This window comes from Herpailurus yagouaroundi, unplaced genomic scaffold (genome assembly GCF_014898765.1).
Source record: "Herpailurus yagouaroundi ecotype Mexico unplaced genomic scaffold, PumYag 196, whole genome shotgun sequence".
NCBI lineage: Eukaryota > Metazoa > Chordata > Mammalia > Carnivora > Felidae > Herpailurus > Herpailurus yagouaroundi.
This window is the reverse complement of record NW_024412427.1, coordinates 28,094,957-28,118,252: the sequence shown is the minus strand read 5'-3', so window position 1 is coordinate 28,118,252 and position 23,296 is coordinate 28,094,957. Positions and strand designations below refer to the sequence as shown.

Genomic DNA, 23,296 nt, shown 5'->3' with positions numbered 1-23,296 from the left:
GTCAGGCTCTGGGCTGATGGCTCAGAGCCTGGAGCCTGTTTCCGATTCTGTGTCTCCCTCTCTCTCTGCCCCTCCCCCGTTCATGCTCTGTCTCTCTCTGTCCCAAAAATAAATAAACGTTGAAAAAAAAAATTAAAAAAAAAAAAAGAATAAACATTTAAAACAATGTGCAGATTCCCAAGCCCACGAAGCCCTACTATATCAGAATCTCTAGGGGATAGGGTCCAGAAATCACAAACACTCTAATGCCTATACACACATAAATTTGAGAGCCACTGTGCTAGGATAGTATACCAACCATGTTTGTGGTCAGTTTTGCCTTTAACTATTAGAAAACTATTAGGGTCAAAAAGATTTCTGTTCTCATTTTGCAGTATTAGTCAGAGACAGCCAAATTGGAAAGTTTATTGGGCATGAATTTTATGTCTTCCATTTCCAAAAAGTATTGGTTGGATATTTACTTTCTTATTTTTCCCAGACCAGAAACTAGAAATCAGTTCTTTTTCATCCTTCTATCATTTCTTCCTTCTCTCCCACCTTTCCTTCTCTTTCATTTCTTCTTCCTCCCCCTCCTCCTTTTCTCCATTTCCCTAATGCCTTTAAATCCTTTTCTTCTAATCTCCTAGAGATGCATAACTATTCCATTTCCACTGACTGGGGCCAGGGTAATTAGATTTACCTGAATTAAATCTCAGTTGTGCAACCACCGGAGACTGACATTAAAAAGGGATGGGTCACGATAATAAAAATGCTGCCTAATTTAGCATAGATTATAGAAGCAGGAACAACTTCATGGTAATTCCCAACTGGAACATGGAAAGATATTGGAGCCTTTCCTTCCTCTGGGGATCTATTAAGACAAGCCTGGATTTTCAACATGGTTTGAAGAAACCATGTCGAAAGGTATTGTATTCATTTCCTATTGCTGTTGTAATGAATTACCATAGGCTTAGTTTATTACCATAACATAAATTTATTTTCTTACAGCCCTAGAGGCCAGAAGTCTGAAATGGGTCTTATGGGGATAAATTCAAGGTGTCTGCAGAGTTACCTTCATTTTGGAGGCTCTGGGGAAGAATCCATTTCCTTACATATTTTGGTTTCTAGAGGCTGCTCATGTCCCCTCTCCTTTATCCACCTTCAAAACCACAGTGTGGTTCTCAGGCACATGTTCTCCCCCACCCCTCCCAAAGACATACACACACATATTATATCTATATTTATCCTGGCTATTACTTATCCTATTTAATTATATATAATTATTGGATTTTATGCAAGTTTTATTTTCTGGTTGCATAGGCCTGTCTATAATATTTGCTAATGGGAACAACAAGAGTAATGTAACACACTATGAAATGACTATATTCATTTTGAAAAGTATTCCCTTACATTGAAATTATATGTCCATATCTTAATATATTATGAGCCATACCTCTCCTGATACCAAATATTATTATTTCATGAACTATGCTCAAAAGTATATGAAAATGAATGACAGGTGAAGTAATTTTGCATATATTTAAGGAATGAACTGAATATGATAAATGGAAAAAGAACATTCTCCTTTGAAATATGTCATTAAAAAGAAATTTCCACTTTTTTTCCCCTTTCCTTCCTATGTCTCTGTAGCTTTTTTCTATTGGTTTCAATTAAAATCCAAGACTAATAAACTATGACATCTCTGAAACATGAACAGACATGCTTCTATGTCAAAAATGTAAGCTCTAACAATGAGATGGTATTTACTGGTTAGAAACATGACTGATTTATCACTACACAATGATATAAAGATTCATTGTGAAGATTCACAATGAAATAAAGCTATCACATACAATCAACCCAAACCCCTCACTATTGTTAAAATGCTTACCTCCCTTTTTCTTTTCTTTTCTTTTCTTTTCTTTTTTTAATCATTGCAACAGATGTCATAAAATAAATGTAGTGAAACATTCAAGCAGCAAGCTCCCTAATTGTTTCCATCCTGATTATAAAAACACATTGAAAGGTAAATCCTCACAGTGAAATAAATGAAAAAAATAATTAACATTCAAAGTACTCCTTATACCACCTGCTCTTTACATACTGTGCTGAAATGAAGGCACCTGACGTATAACAAGTAATAAAAAGAAATTGAGTTTCCTTCTAAAACAGAGAGAAAAGTAGCACTTAAATTTGAAATCCAAATCAGAATGGATATACCTTTTGTATAATCAACAGGGTCTAGAAGCTCCTTCATCTGAGTCAAGTGAAATGGGCAAAGTACAGTAAATATTTTATCCAATATATTTTGTGGCTATTTGTTACTTAAAAAAAATCTTTTATGCAAATAGATGTTGAGCTTCTGTGGTCTTTAAAAGTAGATGTTCCAACTAATATCTGAGTTTAAGCCTATATGTTAAAATTTGGGATGACAATAGTTTGGTCTTTACAACAAAATGTATAAACGAACATATTTCCATATTCATATTATTACGATCTCTAACTATGCACCCCACTCATTTTACAGACTGGACCTGCATTTGTGAGTTCTGTCACCTAATAGTCTTTCCGTAAAAATGGTTGTGTTAGGATGTTTACTTCACGGTCCTAATGAAGGTCTCACTTGTAGTCTACTCAGAGAAAGTAAAGATCAGTTCACTGAAAAATAGGTAGACTCTTCTTTTAAATAGTGGCAAAAAAATGCTTTATAGGAAACTTAAATTTTCATTCTAAGAGAGAAAGAACCAAGGCTTTGGAGTATTCCTTCTCACCATCCAAATTGTGAAATGCTTGAGATCCAAGCCACACTGTTTTGGGTTGCCTCTAGTGGATGCTAACATCAAAGGGAGTCATTTACTCCCAGTTCCCCAGTTTGGGAAGGGGTATGGACAGGGCAAATGCTGTGCCTACAGCTAGGCAAGGCATTGTGGGAATAAACCTGTGTTCACAGTACTAACGAAACATACATGCACACGTGTCTGTGTATTGATAAAGACTTTGTAACTTAGGAGTTCCTGCATGATAATGAATAGTTTCACCTTCAAGGTAATTTGGGCTATCTTCACATAGATGCTATAGACTAGGAGTCAGCAATTTTTTCTGTAAAGGGCCAGATATAAATGTTTCAGTCTTTGCAGGTTTTAATACAATTCTATTTGTGCACACTGAAATTTGAATTTAATATAATTTTCATGTCTCAAAAATTATTACTCATTTCTCCCCCCACCACTTAAAAGTGTGAAAACCATTTCTAATTCATAAGCCATACAAAAAGAGGCAGCAGGCCAGATTTGGCCAATGGGTTGTTGCTAGAGGCCACGGATTATTCCTCAAAGATAATTTCATTTCATCTTTTTAGCAACTCCAAGAGGCATGAGGACAGCTACATCTCTCACTAAAGAGGAAACTAAGGCTCCAGGAGGCTTACACAGCTTACTTGTGGTTAAAGCTAGTCAGTGTTATATGTTATATATAACTAAGGTGTATAATATATAGTCATAAGTAATATATATAATCAGCACATATGAACACATAAAATAAGCAACATAGATATATATATAAGAAAAATTTGTGTATACTGTATATAACTAAAATACATAATACATAATTTGCTTATGTTTATATAAGTAACTCATATTTCCTATGCTTTTTTTCACTATTCCGCATGAATCCTATTCCAAAGTCCAGCAGAGTGCAATAAATATAATACATATATGTTCCCTATTGACTGTATACATCAACATTAGGTGCTTAATAAGTATTTGTTGAATGAATGGAACAATTTATCACTCTCAGTTATATGATATGCAATAGGAAACAGTGTATGAATGTGCTTATAAGGATTCCACCGCCAGTCAGATTTCTGAGTTAGCAGAAAAAAATAACTTTACTTGATTATATCACCAATAATTAAGTTTTCCTTACCTAGGCTGTGTTGTTTGCACTGGGAAATAATTACATTTCATAATACTAAGTTGCACTGTTTTCATATCATAACAACTATGAAATAGAGAATTGTAAAATTTTTGTTGGCTAGAACATTGTGATGAAATTCACTGATCCTATATAGGCACTAACATCAAAAACAGAAGTACCAAAACTTGCAGAATGGGTTTGGATGGCTTAGAGGGAAACCCTTGGAAATAATAGTGAAATAGGGAAGGAACTGAGGAGGTAGTAAATCAGAAGTGTTTAGCAATTGTCTCTACGTAGAAGCAAAAAAGTAAGTAGCTCTACCTTAATGATAATAGCACAGTGCCTTTTAATTTCTTTCTGGATTCTCTTTAAGTCTGAATCATCCACATGTTTAACACCATACAGCAGAGTATGTGTGAAACAACACAGATATTGATAACTCTGATTGAGATTGATTCAGAAGTAGACCCTGTATCTGGTGAAATTTTGGCAATACCTTAACTAATTTATTTAATACGTTTCCCTTTGTGTATTCTCCAAAGTTATTTATGATAAACTCTGTGTGTAGTTATTTTAATAGCTGTAACTATAAAATCATTTCAGTAGTTGCAAAATACAAAGTCTAAATGATGACAACATTTCTTACTTTAATTGGCAAGATTTTTAAAAAATTTCTTAATGATATGTAAAATAATGATGCATCATAAATTGTGGCATCTTAGAAGTACATTTACATCCACAGCATAAGTCCATTTACAGTAGCCCTTGACACAAAATGATAGCAACTAAACGAAATCTCAGAGACTTAATGAGAAGTTGCCGCCTTACCCCAATACTGCCCTGGCATTTTGTCACTATCTGTTAAACATAACAGATAACCAACACTGATGAATTCAGTGAAATGGGAAAAAGGGTAAAGATGGCAGTCTTACCTTCATATACTGTCAAGAAAGATTGTCTAAGACTTGATAATGGGCAAAAGAGAGTGTGGCCCTCCTGTGGAAGGCTGGGTATTGTACAGCACCCTCTCTGGGACTATCTATGTGTGTTATTCCTTTGACAAACTTTCTATCAACTAGACTATTTTATCAGTACAGAGAGAAGTTAACTTGTAGAGGGGCACCTGGATGGCTCAGCCAGTTAAGCTTCTGACTTTGGCTCAGGTCATGATCTTGAGGGTTCATGAATTTGAGACCCGCGTTGGGCTCTGTGCTGACAGCTCAGAGCCTGGAGTCTGCTTTGGATTCTGCATCTCCGTCTCTCTCTGCCCCTACCCTGCTCACTCTCTGTCTCTCCCTCAATAATAAATAAACATTTAAAAATTAAAAAAAATAAGTTAACTTGTAGAAAACTTGTAGTGATGAAGAAGAGACTTGTTTACAGACGTGCAAATGCATTTGGTTTGGTGGAGAAGAAGGAATATATTTTCTTGCCCTACATAAAATTAACTAGTCTTTCAAATTTCAGGACCCTTGAGTTATGTGTGTAAGTGTGTATGCATGGCTATATTCAGTACTCCTGATTGTATGTATATTATGGAGATATATACATCTAAAATTCTCTTTTAAATCAGTTTTATATCTTACTAGTTCTCTCATTAATTCATGATTTAAAGAAAATCTTTTACATGATTGTGTCTTTCTGAAAACTATAATTTCACATTATTTAATATCTTGGAGAAGAAGGCAAATATAATGAACATGTCACCCAATGTTAACAATGTACTCACTATTTTTAGAGGAAACTAATTGTCTGGAATATTTAAGGATATATGCAAAATAATATTATGGTTAGATGCAGGAACAAATCTTTTTATTAGATGTGATAAGATTGAAGGTATTCTGTGCACAGAGAGCTGCAGAACTCTAATGGAACAGAGAGGAATAAAAAGTTCCACACCTGGAGACAGAATTCTACTTAAGGGAGAGGTCTGTTTCATCTTTGCAAATTACTCTGATAAGCCACATTGCCATATGCCTCAGGGCAAGACCAGGCAATCTAGGCTTGGTACAAAGTCAAATTGTAAATGAAATTGGGGAGTTAGGGAGGGGAGAAAATAAAAAAAAGACAAAGTGGATCCAGGAACAAAGCTGGATGCTGGAGATTTATTAGAAGAGATGATCTCTGAAAATTCCCCAGATAGAGGTGATAAGTTTTGATCCTGATGTTCACTTAAGTCTACACATGTCCTTAATTCTAGTACTTCCTCCCCTCCCCCTTACATGTGGAATGGAAGTTCAGGCTAAATTTTTCCCAATCTTGAAAGACAAGCTGATCCAAGCTAGCTAGAGGATTTGGCCAAAAGGCTAAATTTTGGCCAATAATATTATAATATTATTATTATTCAGGAGGCATGTTACATACTTTCTTATTGAGAGATGTTGAATATAAATTTGCACACATACAGATATGCAGTATGGAAACCAAAATTATTATTGTAGACCTGAATATACTATTCATTCTTTTTGTTTTTTAACTTTAATTTTTTATTTGAAGGAGAAACATGAAGAAGATTAGCGTTCTAAAAATGAATTTTAAAGAGTCATGTATCTTTACCTCTTATACAGTGTAATTTGAATGAACTGGTTCTATATGTATATGTTGCATACAGACAGATATGCAGAAAACCTAAATAATCAAGCTTAAAAAGTTACAACTTTTATGTTCAATATATTTACCCAATACAAGGGATTTCATTAAACACTTCAAAATATTCCTAAGACCTGTACAGTGATCAGCATTATGAATTTATCTTATATTCTAAAACAAAATTTGGTTCACAAATTCCAGCTACAAAATATGATGAGGAAAGCAGACCAATAACAGAAGAAACTACTGGAACATGAAACCCCCCTCCCCAAACTAAACTGTAGCGCTGTTAATGTAAAACACACAGAATTATTAAAGTTGACTTCATTTGAAAAGATGAGATAAAAAGACTTTCTGAAAATATAAAGTTCCAGGAAAGTAATTACTCTAGGTACAAGCTCACATAATATTTTGTGTGAATCAACTTATACCCGAACTCTGATTCTCTAGAGCAAAGAACACAGGCTGGAGTATGAAAGCCTGGATGCCACAGATGCTGTCTGTTGCTGCATTGTCGGTGTTGAGGCTGCTTGTCAAGCAGAGAGGAAAAGGCTCTGTCAGCCATGCAAGAATCCCATAAATAGTGGAAAACACCAAGGGCTGTGTAGTGGTGCTTTATAGACAAAAATGAATCCCGATTGAATTTGACTGGTAGGAGCATAAAAGAAAGTGGTTCACTAACTATGTGTTCACCTAAAGATGAAACAGTGGCCAGAGGAGCTACAAGAAAGGATGCTTCCCACATGGGTAAGAAAGATGGTGATGGAAATCCAGCCTCGTTCTGAGTAGAATTTGTGTGGAAACTTAATTTGAGTCGAAAGGCATTTTTTCCCCATTTAAAATATCTTCTGGGAATAATTAGCAGTCTAATTATTCAGTTAAGTCCTGAAATAAAATATGGTTGATTTGGCTGATCTTATTGTCTGATCCAGGGCATTTCTGCATTTTTATCAGTAGAATGCAATAAATAAAACTGAGTAAAACCCATAATTACGGCCTTCTCTAGGTATTGATGACCACTGGCTCCCATGTTGCCCTCCCTACCTCGTTTTATCAAGAATGCAGTTCTTTGGCCTTCTGAGAAAATTTGTGATATCGGGGAACCCCATACTTACATTATTGAGTTCATGCCCCTCATTGTATGACTCTGGAAACTGGGATTCAGAGACATTAAAGGTACCACACAGCCAGAGCCAGAAGCTATGGATTTGCATACACTTTGTTACACAGCCCTGATAGAGGCCAAAACATAAGCCTGAGAACATGATATTTTAGACTTGTTGCTGGCTTCTACTTCACTTTCTGCTTCTATGCCTGTCTACATCCATCTTTTCCCAAGGAGGTCTGACTTAGTCCAACTATAGATCTGAAGTCTCTATTAACAGTTTGATCAACCTTAGGAGAATAAATAATTACTATTTCAGAAAAGACTTATCAATTGATATAAGAAAAATCATTAGGATGTATGCCTTCCATGTAACACTTGAAGAAAAAGTCCAATATATTCATAGTAAATCACAAATGAAAATTACGTGTTTTAATAATGACAGCAATATGATATAGTTAAGATTTTATGTCAAATATTTCTCAATTCAACTAGAAATAAACATGTTCAGAAACATGTTTTAATGGTGGCTTTCTACTTTATGCTAAAACATGAGATCCTGTTTAGAGGAGATCTCCTATAATATTACTTTCCTATTAGGGTTATCAGCCTAAATGGGGTTATTTTACTGGATTTCATATGTGCTGCAGACCCTGCTGGGGAAGCATAAAACTGGGCTCATTTAGAAAGAGGCAATGAAGCTCTCAGAGAAAAGCTGCCATATGTGAAACCTCACTCGATGCCTGTTGAAATTTTTGTATTTCAGATCTCCCAGGGATATGTCCATTGTGCTATTGTATAATTTTATCAGCATGAACTTCTGCTGAATATTTTCTCTTCTTTTCAAAACCCATATTTTGGTAGAGCTAACTTCAAAACTTAATGTTGCAACATCTGTGCCCATACACCAGGGAGCCATAGAAGATGTATCCTGAAGATTATCTACATTTTCTAATCTTATAGAATGCTGCAAAATGAGAGAAAAAGGTTATACATTTTTTCCTGGTCTGAAATTTTTTGAAAGCAACCACTTTCTGTCTCCTTGGATTCCCAAAATAAAAGAGAACCCATATTCCTAAAGCTATAAAGACTATCCCTACAAATGTAATAGAAAATTAATTTGTTTTGTTTGTAGATTGGGGTAATTTTTAATACGTTTGTGCAACTTTCCAATAAGAGACACTGTGAATATACACAAAACGCGGAGCTATATTCTCAAAATGGTTTCAAATAAGATTCTAGCTCTGTGAGTCTAAAGAAAGCAAAAAAAAAAAAAAGTCCTGATTTCAGTTATTTAGTACTTTTATTCCATGGACCTACCAATAGATCAATGGCATCTTCTTTTAAAAAATAGAAATTATGGTTGGATCAACACTTCTCAAACAGAAGACTGACATCTTGACAGAGAAGTTTCTGAATAGAGAAAAATGCCTCCCTCCTCACCTTTCATTAATTGTTCTATCTTTGTAGAAAAGAATATACATATCGAAACTGCCTGCAGTAGACGGTGCTGAAAAGGAAATGTGCAGAACATTTTTTTTTAATTTTATGAACATTTATTTATTTTTGAGAGAGAGAGCGGAGAAGACACAGAATCACAAGCAGGCTCTAGGCTCTGAGCTGTCAGCACCAAGCCCGACATGGGGCTTGAACCCACAAACCGCAAGATCATGACCTGAGCTGAAGTCGGACGCTTAACCGACTGAGCCACCCAAGCGCCCCGAGAACAATTTTTTTGTTGTTGAGGGAAAATGTGAAGTTTTAATGGATTCAAAACAGTTAGGAAGGATGACGAATGGGCTTGAGAAGCTCCAAATGCAGATCCTCTCGACTTTGTCATCAGTGTATCAAAGTATGAGAAACACCAAACACTGAGCACTTTCTATGCAGCAGGTATTGTAATTTCTGTACATGGATCAACTCACTAAAGTTTCTCTGCAACCATACGTGACAGGTGATTTTGTCATCACCATCTTACAGATGAGGAAACTGAGGCATGGAAAATTTAAATAACTCTCCCAGGGCCACCCAGCTTGTTAGTGAGGTCAGAGCTACCTCACACACAGTACCCTGAATCTACATTGCCCCACTTTCCTTCGGCGACTTTTCTAATGTGTAGCAAGCTAGCTACCTATTAACTCTTACTCTGAAGCAAAGAAAAAGATGGTAAGGGGATGCATTTCACATTACTTCAAATTTAAACAGGAATATGCAAGGCAGGGCCAAGTTAAGTATCTCTGGTAAGGAAGGAGAGGGAAAACCAGTCCACATGCATTATTACTCTCCTGCAGTGAAAAGTCAATTTCAAAAAAAAAAAAAAAAAAAAAAAGAAGCCCAACTTCAAAGTTGCTATAAGCAAGTAGCAGAATTTGACTTCACTTCTTATGTGTCATTCTGCCATTTGCTATAGAGCATTGACATCCCTGCAAGGCAGAGGGAGGTTGGTATTTAACTCTTCAGGAACTAGAGGAGAGCCAGTTGCTGAAGGACCAAGGGAAACCCATCAGGGTGTGCTGAATGCCAGCTTTTCCCCTGTAGGTCAAGTTAAAGAGAAGAAAATGTGGGGCGGCTGGGTGGCTCTCTCTCAAATAAATAACTAAACTTAAAAAATAAACAAACTTAAAAAAAAAGAAGAAAATATACTAGTTTTTTGCTCTTCCTCATTTGCATGTCTTGAGGTACAATATACAAAGTAAATGATTTCTGCTGTAGAGAAATTAAGCAGGCAGGCAAGACATTGTGTATTTTACACTTTAGAAGTACAACTGAAGAGAGCAGTGCCATGTATCTGTGTCTCAAGTAAGGGTTGCATCAATTCTCTGTTACCATCATCAGACTTAAAATACTCCAGATATGCCATTTACTAGACTTGCCGGGAACTTCGTGACATGAGCCTGAACTGGGATGGAAGAGTATTGTGCTCTAAATGCAGTGGAAATTTTTAAAAGATGTCGAAATTACTAACCCGGCTTAGTAATTAAACTTTGTCAATGCCTCTTGCCAAGAAGAGTTCATAATTTGGAGGCAGTAGTTACTATTGACCTGATTTTACCATTAAGATCATGTCTGCCTTTTAATTTGGAAACAAAATTGATCCCTGTGTTCTATAAAGAGGGCCTGTCAAGTTATTACTTTGTAACTGCTTTGCAAACACATATTTATTTAAGAGCAGCATGACTTATGATAGAGTATACCAGACAAATTATTTCATTTTTTATTTCATATTTGGGCTTCTTTTAAGAGATCGCTTTATATTTAAAAATCATCCAGTTCTTCAATAAGAACTTTGATAATAGTTTTTTAAAATAGATGCTTTAAAAAGATGTATGTCTTTCTCCAATATATTGGCTTCATGCCCCAAGTAGCGCTTTAAAATTTACAAAGTATTCATTCCTCCTATGGCTTCAGAAATCATTATGATGCTCACTTATTTATTTTTAGTATTCAATATTATTGTATCCTAGTATTAGTGGACAAAGCCTACAATTGAGAAGGTTCATATAATGTGTATATTTTACATAAATTGCTTCCTTAATCACTGCCATATGAAGGACGACAGAAGGAAATCAATACAGAAAGGTTAATGTGTGTGTTTTAAAGCCATCTCAGACTTTCTAAGACTCTCATCCATCTAGTCCTTAATTTCAATTTCTTATAGGCATTCTCAATGCTATAATTTTTAAATTAAATTAAATAGAAATGAATAATAAAAATATCTTCAAACTATTTGGAAGGACGAAACAACTGTTACAAATATCTTCTTTTGCTACTTCTAGATTATTCTACTCTCACAAGTAGGCTGAGGATGAAAGAAATGTTCATTTTCCCCCTTCACAGGCTGCTCTTCCAGAAGGATAACTGATGGTTGCATTGTAGGCGAAAATCCAAAGGAATTCATTATTCCTGATGGGTTAATTTAAGAGCAGTCCTACCTTTTTCACCTTCTTTTTCCTCTTGGTCATCTGTTAGCAGGATCACTTCTGGTTGCTCAACAGCCGTGGCATCATCTTGGTTTGGTGAAAGCTCTAAAGAGAGCCAGAAGGACACTCAGGGATGTTTTAATTGGAATCATTGAGAGAACACAGTGACTAAAGCAGAGAAACTTCAAGTTCTTTTTTTTTTTTTCCCCTTCAAGTTTTAACAGGCACACCAAGCAGAACACTATTGCCATTCTCCAGTAATCAGTGCTTGAAAGACAGACCCACACCACTCACATGCACGGGATATGCAGAAGTCATGGTTTAGTTTCATCTCATTCTCTGATAACACATTCTGGTTTTAATACCTTCAGTTTCCATATGTGAGCTCTGGGACTCTGCCTCAATTTTTATCTCATTCTTCGCTGAGTCATGCTCTTGTCCTGTGAAACACAGTGATTGCAAGAGAGAGAGAGAGAGAAAGAGAGAGAGAGAGAGACAGAGAGAGAGAGAGAGATGCATGACCATAGCTTTATCCCTGGTTTGAAAAAGCAAAAAATTAAAAACCATGTTTTGATCATTCATGGAGAGGCAGAGAACAGTTTTGAACCAAAGTGGACAACTTTGCAAATCATCAAATTTATGCCATTTATTTTGTGAGAGCTATCCTGACAATTACGCAAAAACCTCTTTGAACTGACTGGTGTAATCTGTGTTTAGTTTATTAATGTACTGAACGTCTATGGGCACAACCTGGAAGTTTTGAAATTTTAAATAATTCCTGGGCTGTATGGGTTATCTACACTTAATTTTCCTTTAAATATAGACATTTCCTATATTGAGGATTCCTAGAAAGTGAAAACACTAGTATTCTCATTCTCCCATTAAATGAGCATGAAAAATGTAAGTAATGTGAGCACACAGGGATCGGGTCACCTAACACCTCAACCATTCTGTTAAGACACCTAATAAATATAGCAAAAGTCAGGAGAGGGCTCAGCCAACTCTTGATTACTCCAAGGCTGATTATCTAGTAATGTTTTTTTTCTTCCACACCCCCCTGGTTTCTCCCCTTTACTCCCCCCTGTAGAGTTTAGAATATTTAAGTGCTCATTAAGAGAGGAAATCGAAATCTGCCCATTTGTCTCATTTTAATGAAAGATTTTATGCTGAGAATATTTATTTTTTTTAATGCTGAGAACATTTAACTGTTGAAATAAAAAAAGAGTCCAGAGCTAGAGTTGGTTATAGGTATGAAGGGGATGCAGAGGGGCTTGGGCTCTGACTGGGCACATCCCTGTGGTAGATTGCATTATTGTTTCAACTTGCCCCTACATCTTCCTGTAAGAGGATTCTACTTCTTTGTCTGTGACCATGTGACCTGCAGTGGCCCCTGGGGGACAAGTGTTTGTTCCCACCTCACTGACACCAGGCCAATAGGGTGATTTGGTTTACAAAATGACACAGCAACACACATGACGGATACTACATTTGAGCAGAAGCTTCAAGATCCATTGCATGTTTCCTCCATCTTTCTTGCTCCTAATAGAGTGCCCTCCTTCAGGTTTATATCCTGGAATTAAAACATGTGGAGCAGAACCAAGCAGAGACACAACAAACCTTTGTTGCTGTAAGCCAATGGGACTTTTAGGATTATTTGTTATATACGACTCTTTATAGTCCCCTCTTTAATACAAATACTCTTAAGGTGCTCACTATATGGCTTCGCCTTGGTTCATGCTCTGCTAGAACAACCTAAAAAAGAAATTTTTTGACACCACTCCTCTTGAGCTCAATTTTAATCTGATAAAAGGATCTGATAAAATAATTACAACTTTGGCATATTTATATGTCTGATCATTGAAGCTAAATATCTCAGGCTGTCTTTGATGACTATCTGTCATCACTCCTAAAATTCAATGCAATGGCAAGTCTTGATGATTCTTTAAAATGTTCCTCTTTTCCCACTTTCCATTTCCCCTTCACCTTTCCCCATTTAGGGATATATTATCTGTCTCTTGGATCTGTCATTTTCTTCTCCTGTAGTCAATCTTGTGAATTGCTAGCAGAAATATCTTTTAAAACATAGATTTGATCAAGATGTTTCCCCTGCTGATAAACCCCATTCATCTCCATTCCTCTCTATTGCTACTTAAACTATGGTCCTTGGTAAGCAATACTGGAATTTCAAAAATACAGGAGTTCAGGTCTCATCTCAGACCTACAGTCAGATTCTGCATTTTAACAAGATTTCTAAGTATCTGTAAGTTCATTAATGCTTGAGAAGCACTGACCTAGAGGATAAATGTATATCTGCAAATTATTTATCCTATAAAAAATGCTAAACGTGGCCCAGACACTTCACGTACATTATCTATAATTACCACATTAGCCCTGCAACGTAAGTATTGTGATCCCCATTCTGCTTTTAAAATTTTTAACTGGGTTTATCTGACTACACATCCCTTTTTCCTTTTTGTTTTGCCTGGAAATGTCTTTATTTTGTCTTTTAATTTTTATTTTTTTTATTGGTAGAGAGAGAGATGGAGGGAACACATGGGGGAGGGGCAGAGATTGGGGAAGAGAGAGAGAGAGAGAGAGAGAAAGAGAGAATACAAGCAGGCTTCACACTGTCAGCACAGAACCTGATGAGGGACTTGAATGCACAAACTGCAAGATGATGCCCTGAGCCGAAGTTAGATGCTTAACCAACTGAGCCACCCAGACGCCCCTTATCAGTCCTATTTCTGATAAAACTAAAGCCACAGGTTTTGCATTCCAGTTTTATCATGGATAAATACTAGATGGATACCAGAATGGCCGGATGGAGAGAAGGATTATATCACATGGAAAGTGAAGGGGATTTCTCAATTTATTTCCTGGCAAACATCTTGTCTGGATAGCTATTTCTAGCTATCCAAACAAACAGGGGACTTAAAAAATGAAACATAAAAAAAGAGGGGAATTATATAGTAACGAAAAATATTTTTGTAAAAGATATATTCAGAAGAACAAAAAACATATGCAGCGTTTTTGTGTTTGCAAAGAACTGATGAATAAAGAAATGAAAAGATGGATTGAAGAGCATAGATACTGTCTGAGGCATTGTGAAAAACCTACAAGCCTAAAAGCAAAATGACAACATTAACATCAGCAGTGGATGTCATAAAAAGAATAAGCACTATAGATAAATTAATGTTTTAGAAATAAAACTTCTGAATTAAAATTCACTAAGAAAGCAAAAGGAGAAAAGGAAACATAAAAAGATGATAAACACAGAGGACAGAAAATAGCAATAGAATTTCTAATTTAAGGATTAGAGGAAATCTAAGCAGCAGCATTTTTTTTTTTAATGTGAGAGCAACCATTAAAAAACACATCATGAGGTTTTAAAAGACTGTAGAATGTAGAATATGACTTCGTTTTTTTGTAAGTATCTACTATCTACTACTATCTACTAACCATCTACTATTTTGTAACTCATCAAACATGCCCTTATACATATTTATATTAATGGGAACAAAAGCTAGGAAGGCTTTATCTTAAATGTTAACACTGGATCTTTGAATGGTAAGTAGGATTTTAATTTATGGGATTTTTATTTTGCTAACCTGCATTTTATATTTTACAACAAATGCATATTATATAATATAATAATCATAATGAAACAATTTGGGAAGCAGAGAAAAGTGCTTTCTATGATATCACAGAAGAAAAATTTGTAACCAAAAGGTGTTTGTGTCTAGCTAAATCCAGTTTCCTTTGCTCAGTGTCTATTCTATTTGAACTCTAAAATACTTGAGAAATTCAGCTGTTGAGGAGCTCTTTCTTCTTGAGTGTCCCTTTTTTTTAAAAAAAAAATTTTTTTTTTCAACGTTTATTTATTTTTGGGACAGAGAGAGACAGAGCATGAACGGGGGAGGGGCAGAGAGAGAGGGAGACACAGAATCGGAAACAGGCTCCAGGCTCTGAGCCATCAGCCCAGAGCCCGACGCGGGGCTCGAACTCCCGGACCGCGAGATCGTGACCTGGCTGAAGTCGGACGCTTAACCGACTGCGCCACCCAGGCGCCCCGAGTGTCCCTTTTTAAAAAATGTTTATTTATTATTTATTTTTGAGAGAGAGCAAGCAAGTGGGGGAGGGAGAAAGAGAGAAGGAGAGAGAGAATCCCAACCGGGCTCTGTGCAATTAGCACAGAGCCCAACACAGGGCTGGAAACCTGAGATCATGACCTGAGCTGAAATTAAGAGTCGGATGCTTAATTGACTGAAACAGCTAAGTGCCCCTGAATTTCCCTCTTTTTTGTCTTTTGGTCAACTCACCTACCTTCCATTCTCTCTATATCCCAACCTGGTCACCATTTTCTAAACCCATTACTTTATTTCTTGCCTTTGTGTCCACTCAACATGTGTTCTCACTGGTTGAAACCCCCCCCCTCACCCCCACCTTCTATCTAGTAAAAATCTCCTTATCTTTCAAAACTAAACCATCAATTTACCTTTCTTTGCAATATTCTCTGAATCACTAGGCAGGATCAATCATTTTCACATATTTTCTTATTGAGTTTTTTGCTCATTTATCTTCTTATTCTTCTTATCATACTGTAATATAGTTGTATCTGTTTGTCTCTCTTACTGGGTTACGGGCATTGTGAACATAAAAATTGTGCTTTATTCATATTTCCCTTCCCAGCACCTACTAATAAGGAGTGATCGGTAAATGCCTATTTAATTGGCTGTCCATTATAGTACTCATCAATGTCTGCAAGCAGTAATTAGGGACTGTAACTTACTTTCTATTGCATCCTTTAGCAACAAAGTAAGTGCCTTAGGCTGCTAAGCACTCTGTATACTATATTTATTGCAAAAAACCCTGGAATAAGAACTCAAAGTTTTAGGCAAATCACAACCTCTTTGGGCTTCACTTTCATTATTTATTTTTAAGGCTTTAATTTTTAAGGCTTTAATTATTTAAGGAAACTAGATAATTTCCTAGATTCCCTCTATCTTTGGCATTCAATGAGGATCTATCTCCTGGTGAAGTTTCTAGTCACTATTGATGTGTGTTTATTAGATAGATGATATTGAGAGAGAGCATTCACTGAGTGAGGCTCATTCTCTATCACTGTTGATATGGGGAACCGACCATCACATCTACTGCCAAGATCACTGCTGGGACCATTACCTCATCATTTGCAATTTGGCTTTGTTCATACAATGAAGGAAAAGAGTAGAGGCTTCAGAGAATAAAAGCAGCCACTCTGCATTCCCGTGTGTCCCAGTTCCAGTGCCCCACTTGACAAATCTTCCAAGGAATTCAATCAGGGATAGGAAGACAGCATTCAACAGAGCCTGGGTATCTACTGATACAGGGGAGACTGCCTAAGGGCTGTTGATGAATACTAGGGATTTTCTCTTTGCCTAGTAAGTCCTGGTACTTCACTGAGAGGATAAGAGCCCATTGCAAATTTCTTTCGGAATATTTCTTTCTCCCTGCCTTTTCACTTGTACCCACTCTTGATCTGTTTCACCCGTGTGCTTTACATATTTTGGAAATCTTTTCCTGAACGGAAATACATATATTTTCTTCTTTTTAATTTTTCTGAAATAAAGCCAGTAAAATAACATGGGGAAAGAAACGAGGTGCACAGCTTTGAAATCCAGGAATAATCATATTTGCTCATTCATTCCTGAGCCAAGCCAGGACTGGGCATATTATGGGAAAAGGAGGTATGTGTGAGCTCCTAGCCCTGCACCCCAGCCTGCTGTGTGTTAATGATGACTCCAGGGGTCTCCAGCCCTTCTGCCTTTCTCTGCAGTGCCCTCAGACATTCCACATTCCATCTTGCTTTCTTGACCCCATGGGGGCAAGCTTTATGTTTGCCTCTCCACATTCAGTCTAGTTGAATTCCACCCACTGTCCTCTGCCCTAATCCCTCCTGGCAGAGGAAACAAAGGAATATAAAGGATCACACAGTTCATATATATATATTTATACAGTGAACTCAATCATCCATGCTAATGGGAGGGGACTATTAGAACAGATAATCCAAAAATCCATTCACTTTTCTTTAGAAATAGATCACGTGATTATTTCTTGGAGTCCTGGTAATTAAGTTTGGCTCAAGCTAATGCTTTAAATAATTTGCATAAAAATTGGACTGGGGTCATCAGTCTGGAACTAAACATTTCTAGAGGATAAACCTAAATTCGCTCTGTAAATGGGCTGTAAATGGGCTGTTTCTGAACAATAGTAACAAAAGTATAGTTTTATTGTTTGTAGATTATTATAGGCTCAGATCTTCATAAGAACAAAGACTTTGCTTCTTAGATGCTTGTCTTAAAGATAATGGAAATTGTGTCCTTTTGTTAAACTGGAAACTTGATTGCTGCAAATATTCAAAATTTTATGTTTACCATGTCTAAAAATACCCCAGTTTCAGAACAAAAGTTAAACCTAGATTAGTGTGGACTTGATTATCTTCTAGAACCTTTTGTCATCTCTTGGGGCCAAAAAAACCCTTACTTTCTTAATGTAAATTATTTCTAAAATTATTTTTTCTTGCAGTTACAAAAGAATTGTAATTTCCTCATGGAAACAGTGAAAAGTCCATATAAGTGTTGAGCATGATGAATAATTTTATACCTATAATTTATAGCTTTATGACTTTGTCATTATTAATATTGTAAACTGTGATCTTTCTTGTGTGTGTATACATATGTATGTAGATATACACCTGTGCATGCATACGTGTGTGCAATTAACTTTTTTTTTAAATTTTTAATGTTTATTTATTTTTGAGAGAGACAGAGACAGAATGCGAATGGGTTAGGGGCAGAGAGAGAGGGAGACACAGAATCCAAAGCAGGCTCCAGGCTCCAGGCTCTGAGCTGTCAGCACAGAGCCTGAGGCAGGGCTTGAACTCACCAGCCGTGAGATCATGACCTGAGCCAAAGTTGGACGCTCAACCGACTGAGCCACTCAGGCTGCCCTGAACATTTTTGTAAATACATGTCTCCCTACTCTTGGTGGATGTTACTTTAAGACAAATTCCTAAAGCATAGCTCTTGGATAAAAGTATGAACATTTTACTTTTTATTAGGTTTCGTCAAAATTGCTGATAAGGAGGTTACACCTTTCGGGCTCCCATCAATGGTGTGTGAGCATGTTTGGCTACCCTATTCCTACCAATTCTGTGTATTATCAATCCTACTGAAACTTACCTGATACTCAAAAGGAGAAGACACTGAAATCATGTTTTATTTGCATTTCCTTAAGTAAGAGATAGTAATTTCTTCATATTTATGACTATATTTCTTATTTTGTAAATTATAATTGAGTCCATTGCCTGTTTTCCTCCTAATTTTTTTTTCTTACTGAATTATGAGGTCTTTTTTTTCTTTAGTAAGAAAATCAATTCTTTGTTATTTTGGCTGAGCATACTTTTCCTGGAAGTTTTTCTTTAGAATTTGATTATAATCTTTATCATCTCAAAATGTGTATATTTACATTTAGTCATTTCTTTTATGACATATATTGACATATGCAGACACATATTGCAGGTACATATATGCATATAATCATGTATATGTTTTTATTTACAGTTCAAAAAGCAGTTCTTATTTCAAAATTAAAAAATACCTTGCCATTTATTTCTTTTAGTCTAGTATTTTTAATTTTATTTTTACATTTTATCTTGGGTCCTCTTGTAATTTAAGTTGGTGTAAGGGTTAAGCTGGGATTCAGGTGATTTTTCCAAATGGTCAACTAGTTGTCTTAACGCCATTTATGGAGTTATCTGTCTTCGAAATGTCAGCCTGAATATGTACTAAAAACCTAGATCTACTTTGGTCTATTTCTAAACTCTTTATTCTGTTTCATTGATCAACTTGTCTATTCCTAAAGTAGAACTACACTGCTAATCACATTTTTCAAAGATTCCATATTATTTTTAGTCTATTCTGTCATTGACTGAAAATATTATCAGTGAATTCCCCCATTGAATTTCCAAATGGATTTTATTCATATTATATCATCTGGTACATAAAAACCCATCATTATTATATTAAATCAGGGACTTAAATTTTTACTGATATAAAATTTCGCTTTCTCGCTCAATACTTTTTGCTAGAACTCTAACTGGATAGATTCTAAAGTAGTTTCCCATGTTTTCTTTTGATGTTCACTTCCCAAATACACCTTTTCTGACTTTATATTTTTTACACCCTTACTATTTTTTTAAATTAATTCAACCTGATTGGCTTTTACACTTAATAAAGCAAACTGATTATATTTCTTGTCATAATTAGTTGCCTGTGTTTCTGTTATCTTGTTTGATATATTGTGCTTTTCTTACACTCCTACTTATTTTTTTATTATTTGCATTATTTAATACACTTTTATGTTTGGTATGGTCTTTCTGAGAAATTTAAAGAGTAAGATTTCTTCCTTTAATTCTATTGTGATTTAATTCTATTTGTGATTATCATCAAATTTTTCAAACTTACAGTGTCATAATCTATAGCAGAGCAAGATTTTTAGTTTTTGACTGAAGTCAGCATATTGTACAACCTTCCCCGCTTCCCACCATAATCTTTGCTGTATCAACTCTGACACTGATACTTCCTTTCTTTTCTCTCCCTCTTTCTTATTTTCTCCCTTTCTTCATTCCTCTTTTAACTATTCTATAAAAATGCAACAAACATAGAGAAGTTCACAAACAATATAGACAGCTCAATCAAATAACCAAAAGCAACTAGAAAAACTATATATCCTTATGATAACTGTCCAGCCAGAAGCCCTGCTCATGGGCCAATCAGAACCTCTTCCGTAATCACCAAACTTAATCAGCACTCTAACTCAGAGTAATCACTACCTAGGGTTTCTTTATCATTTTCCCACTCAAAACATGACTTTTCTAAATAGTATTGTTATCTTTTCCTGCTTTTTGAACTTGATATAAATGAAATCGTACCCTATGTAGGCTTCTGTACGTTTTTAATTTAACATTATCCATGCTTTAGCCTGTAATTTTAGTTTGTAGTTTCCAATAAGACTTTTGCTTCATCTTTATATTTATTCCTATGTAACTTGCCTTTTTCTTCTAATTGTTTTTGAATTTTTATTTACCACTGGTGTTGAGCAAGGTGATTACAATGTACTCGGTTATAATTTTCTTTACCTTTCTTGTGCTTTGGGGTTGTAGAACTTCTTGGCTATGTGGGTTCATAGTTTTCATCCAAGTTTTGAAAATTTCAACTATTTTTACTTCAAGTATTTTTTTCCTCCTCCTTTCCCATGCTTGCCTTCAGAGATTTCAATTTATGTATATTGGAATTGGTATTACCTTTCACGTTCTTCTGTAGCTCACTGATGATCTTTTCAGTTTTCAGTCATTTATTCTCTGTGTTTCAATTTGGATAGTTTCTATTGCTACATCTTCAAATCCACTAATCTTTTCTTCTGCAGTGGCTAATCTGCCATTATTCCCATCAAGTGTAATTTTCATCTCTAGAAATTCAATTTGGGTCATTTTATATCTTTAATATCTCTGACATAAACAATACTTCTTTTAGCTTTCAGAAGATGTGGAATACAATTATAATACCTTTTAACATGGCTTTTCATATTCATTATGCTATCTCTGCCATTTCTGAATTGATTTATATTAACTGACTTCTCTTCTCTTATAGGTCATACCTTCCTGCTTATTCTCAAAATTGGTATCACAGGGGCACCTGGGTGGCTCAGTCGATTAAGCTTCCGACTTCAGCTCAGGTCATAATCTTGCGGTTCGTGGGTTCGAGACCTACGTCAGGCTCTGTGCTGACAGCTCAGAGACTGGAGCCTACTTTGGATTCTGTCTCCCTCTCTCTCTGTCCCTCCCCTGCTCACATTGTCTCTATCTCTCAAGAATAAATGAACATTAAAAAAATATTTTTTAAAAAGAATTGGTATCACTGATATTTATTTAGACTTATCCAATAATTAGTATTTACTATGCTTGTAATTCTTTTCACTTGTTCCTTCTAGTACATATGTGATAGACTTTATCGTTCTAGCCTCTGTTTTTGCTCCCTTTCTTCAGCATTTGCCATCTCTACCGTTTTTACTTTGGATATATTCTTCTGACCTAAATTATAGTTCACAAATTCTCTTTTAGTTGTATCTAACATGTGGTTAAACCATGAATCGATTCATTACATTCTTCATTTCAGTAATGGCATCTTTCACTTTTAGACTTTCCTTTATTTTTCTTTTATGTTGTTTTGTTTTGTTTTGAATTTCTAGTTCTCAGCTAAGTTTTTCAGTTTTGTCTTTATCCCCTGTAATAGCAGTCAGCAAAATTATTTTAAACTTTATACTTTATATACTTTATTTCTATAATCTGTACTTTATTTCTATACTTTCTATACTTTATTTTATAATAACTCTAATATTTTCAGCCCCAAAGGGCCTATTTCTCTTGACCGTTTTTTATGTTATCTTGTTTCTTTTGGTGGGGGGCGGTGGCTATTTTTTTTTTTTTTTGTATGTGTGTGCTGAACATTATGTTTAACAAATAGTTTTTGTAAATGGCTTGACATCTGTAATACTCTTCCTTTTCCATCTAATAAATGTTTTACATTTGTTTTTCTCAGGTGCCTATAGGGACTAGCAGTCTGGGTTGGTCTTAGTTTAATTTGAGGGTTGAGATGATTCAAAGCTGGGCACGAGTCTTTCAGAAAGCTGGTCTACTGTGGGTTCATTATTTCTGTTAGGGTACATATCTTTGGGGTTTCAACACAAAAACTAAGGGTTTACCGTGTTCCCTTGCCATTGTCAGCAATGGGACTCCAGATACCTTTTGTAGGATCAGCAAATGACCTAAAATAAAAACAGCTTCAATTCTGCGCTCACATCCCTGGATATGTATTTTTTACCAGAACCTGGTCTGACAATTCTTCACTATCTTGTTAGCTCTCTGTTGCCTTTAAACAGAGCCCATAATTTTTGTTCATTTGTTTGTTTGTTTTGTTGGTGTAGGATGTCTAGTTATCTTCAGTGACAATAATCGTCTATTTAGACTTTCATTCCTGAAAACACAAGTCTTTCCTTTTTCTTTCTCATTTTGAAACAACACACCATTATTTTCAAAGATAAAAGCAAAACTTTAAAACATTCTGATACCAAGTTTGAAGCAACTATTTCAACATTTTCATACATATAATGAGTCTCTTATCATATAGTCATTTGCAAGTGAGTCTTTCTCAGTCTTGACTTTTTCCTTCCTTTCTATATTTCTTGTTTTTGCACAGGATTTTTGTTAGTTTACTCAGAAAGGATACTTGAGGGGTGTATTTTCTTAATCTGCGTATTCCTGAGAAAATATTACTCTTGACTTCATGCATGAATAATGACTTCACTAAATATAGAAACTGTGTCCTTCAGAGCAATGGAAATGTTACCCCATTTCATCTAGTATTTAGAATTGTAGAAGAAAGCTAATGCTAATCTGATTTTGGTACTTTGCTTGTAACCTGATTTTGATTTTCCTTTTTTTTTTTTTTTATCACTTATCTTCAGAAATTCCATGAGGCTTTGTAGATTTCTGTTCTTATTTGAGTTTTCAGTATCTTGGCCTATAAATATGTGTACCCTTGTGTTTTGGGTGGAGGAGCTGGTTTGCATTAGGAAAACCTTTTTTCTCTTATTTTTCTAAAGATTGTTTCATTTCTGTTTGTTCTAGTCTCTCTTCTTGGTATTCTGAGGATATGTAGATTCAGTCTCCTAGATATATTCTCTATATGTC

The 23,296-nt window shown here is 35.5% G+C and overlaps 1 protein-coding gene across 1 annotated transcript in view; it reads right to left on the bottom strand.

Annotated features, from left to right (window-relative positions):
- The window catches only part of MACROD2 (mono-ADP ribosylhydrolase 2), a 2,049,910-nt gene that overhangs the window by 49,372 nt on the left and 1,977,242 nt on the right, over positions 1-23,296 (bottom strand). Inside the window, exons 15-16 of the mRNA XM_040447744.1 lie at positions 11,874-11,948; positions 11,521-11,613 (exon numbers count right to left, since the gene is read on the bottom strand). Of these exons, the coding sequence (XP_040303678.1) occupies positions 11,521-11,613; positions 11,874-11,948 (168 nt within the window). The remainder of the gene's footprint in view (positions 1-11,520; positions 11,614-11,873; positions 11,949-23,296) is intronic.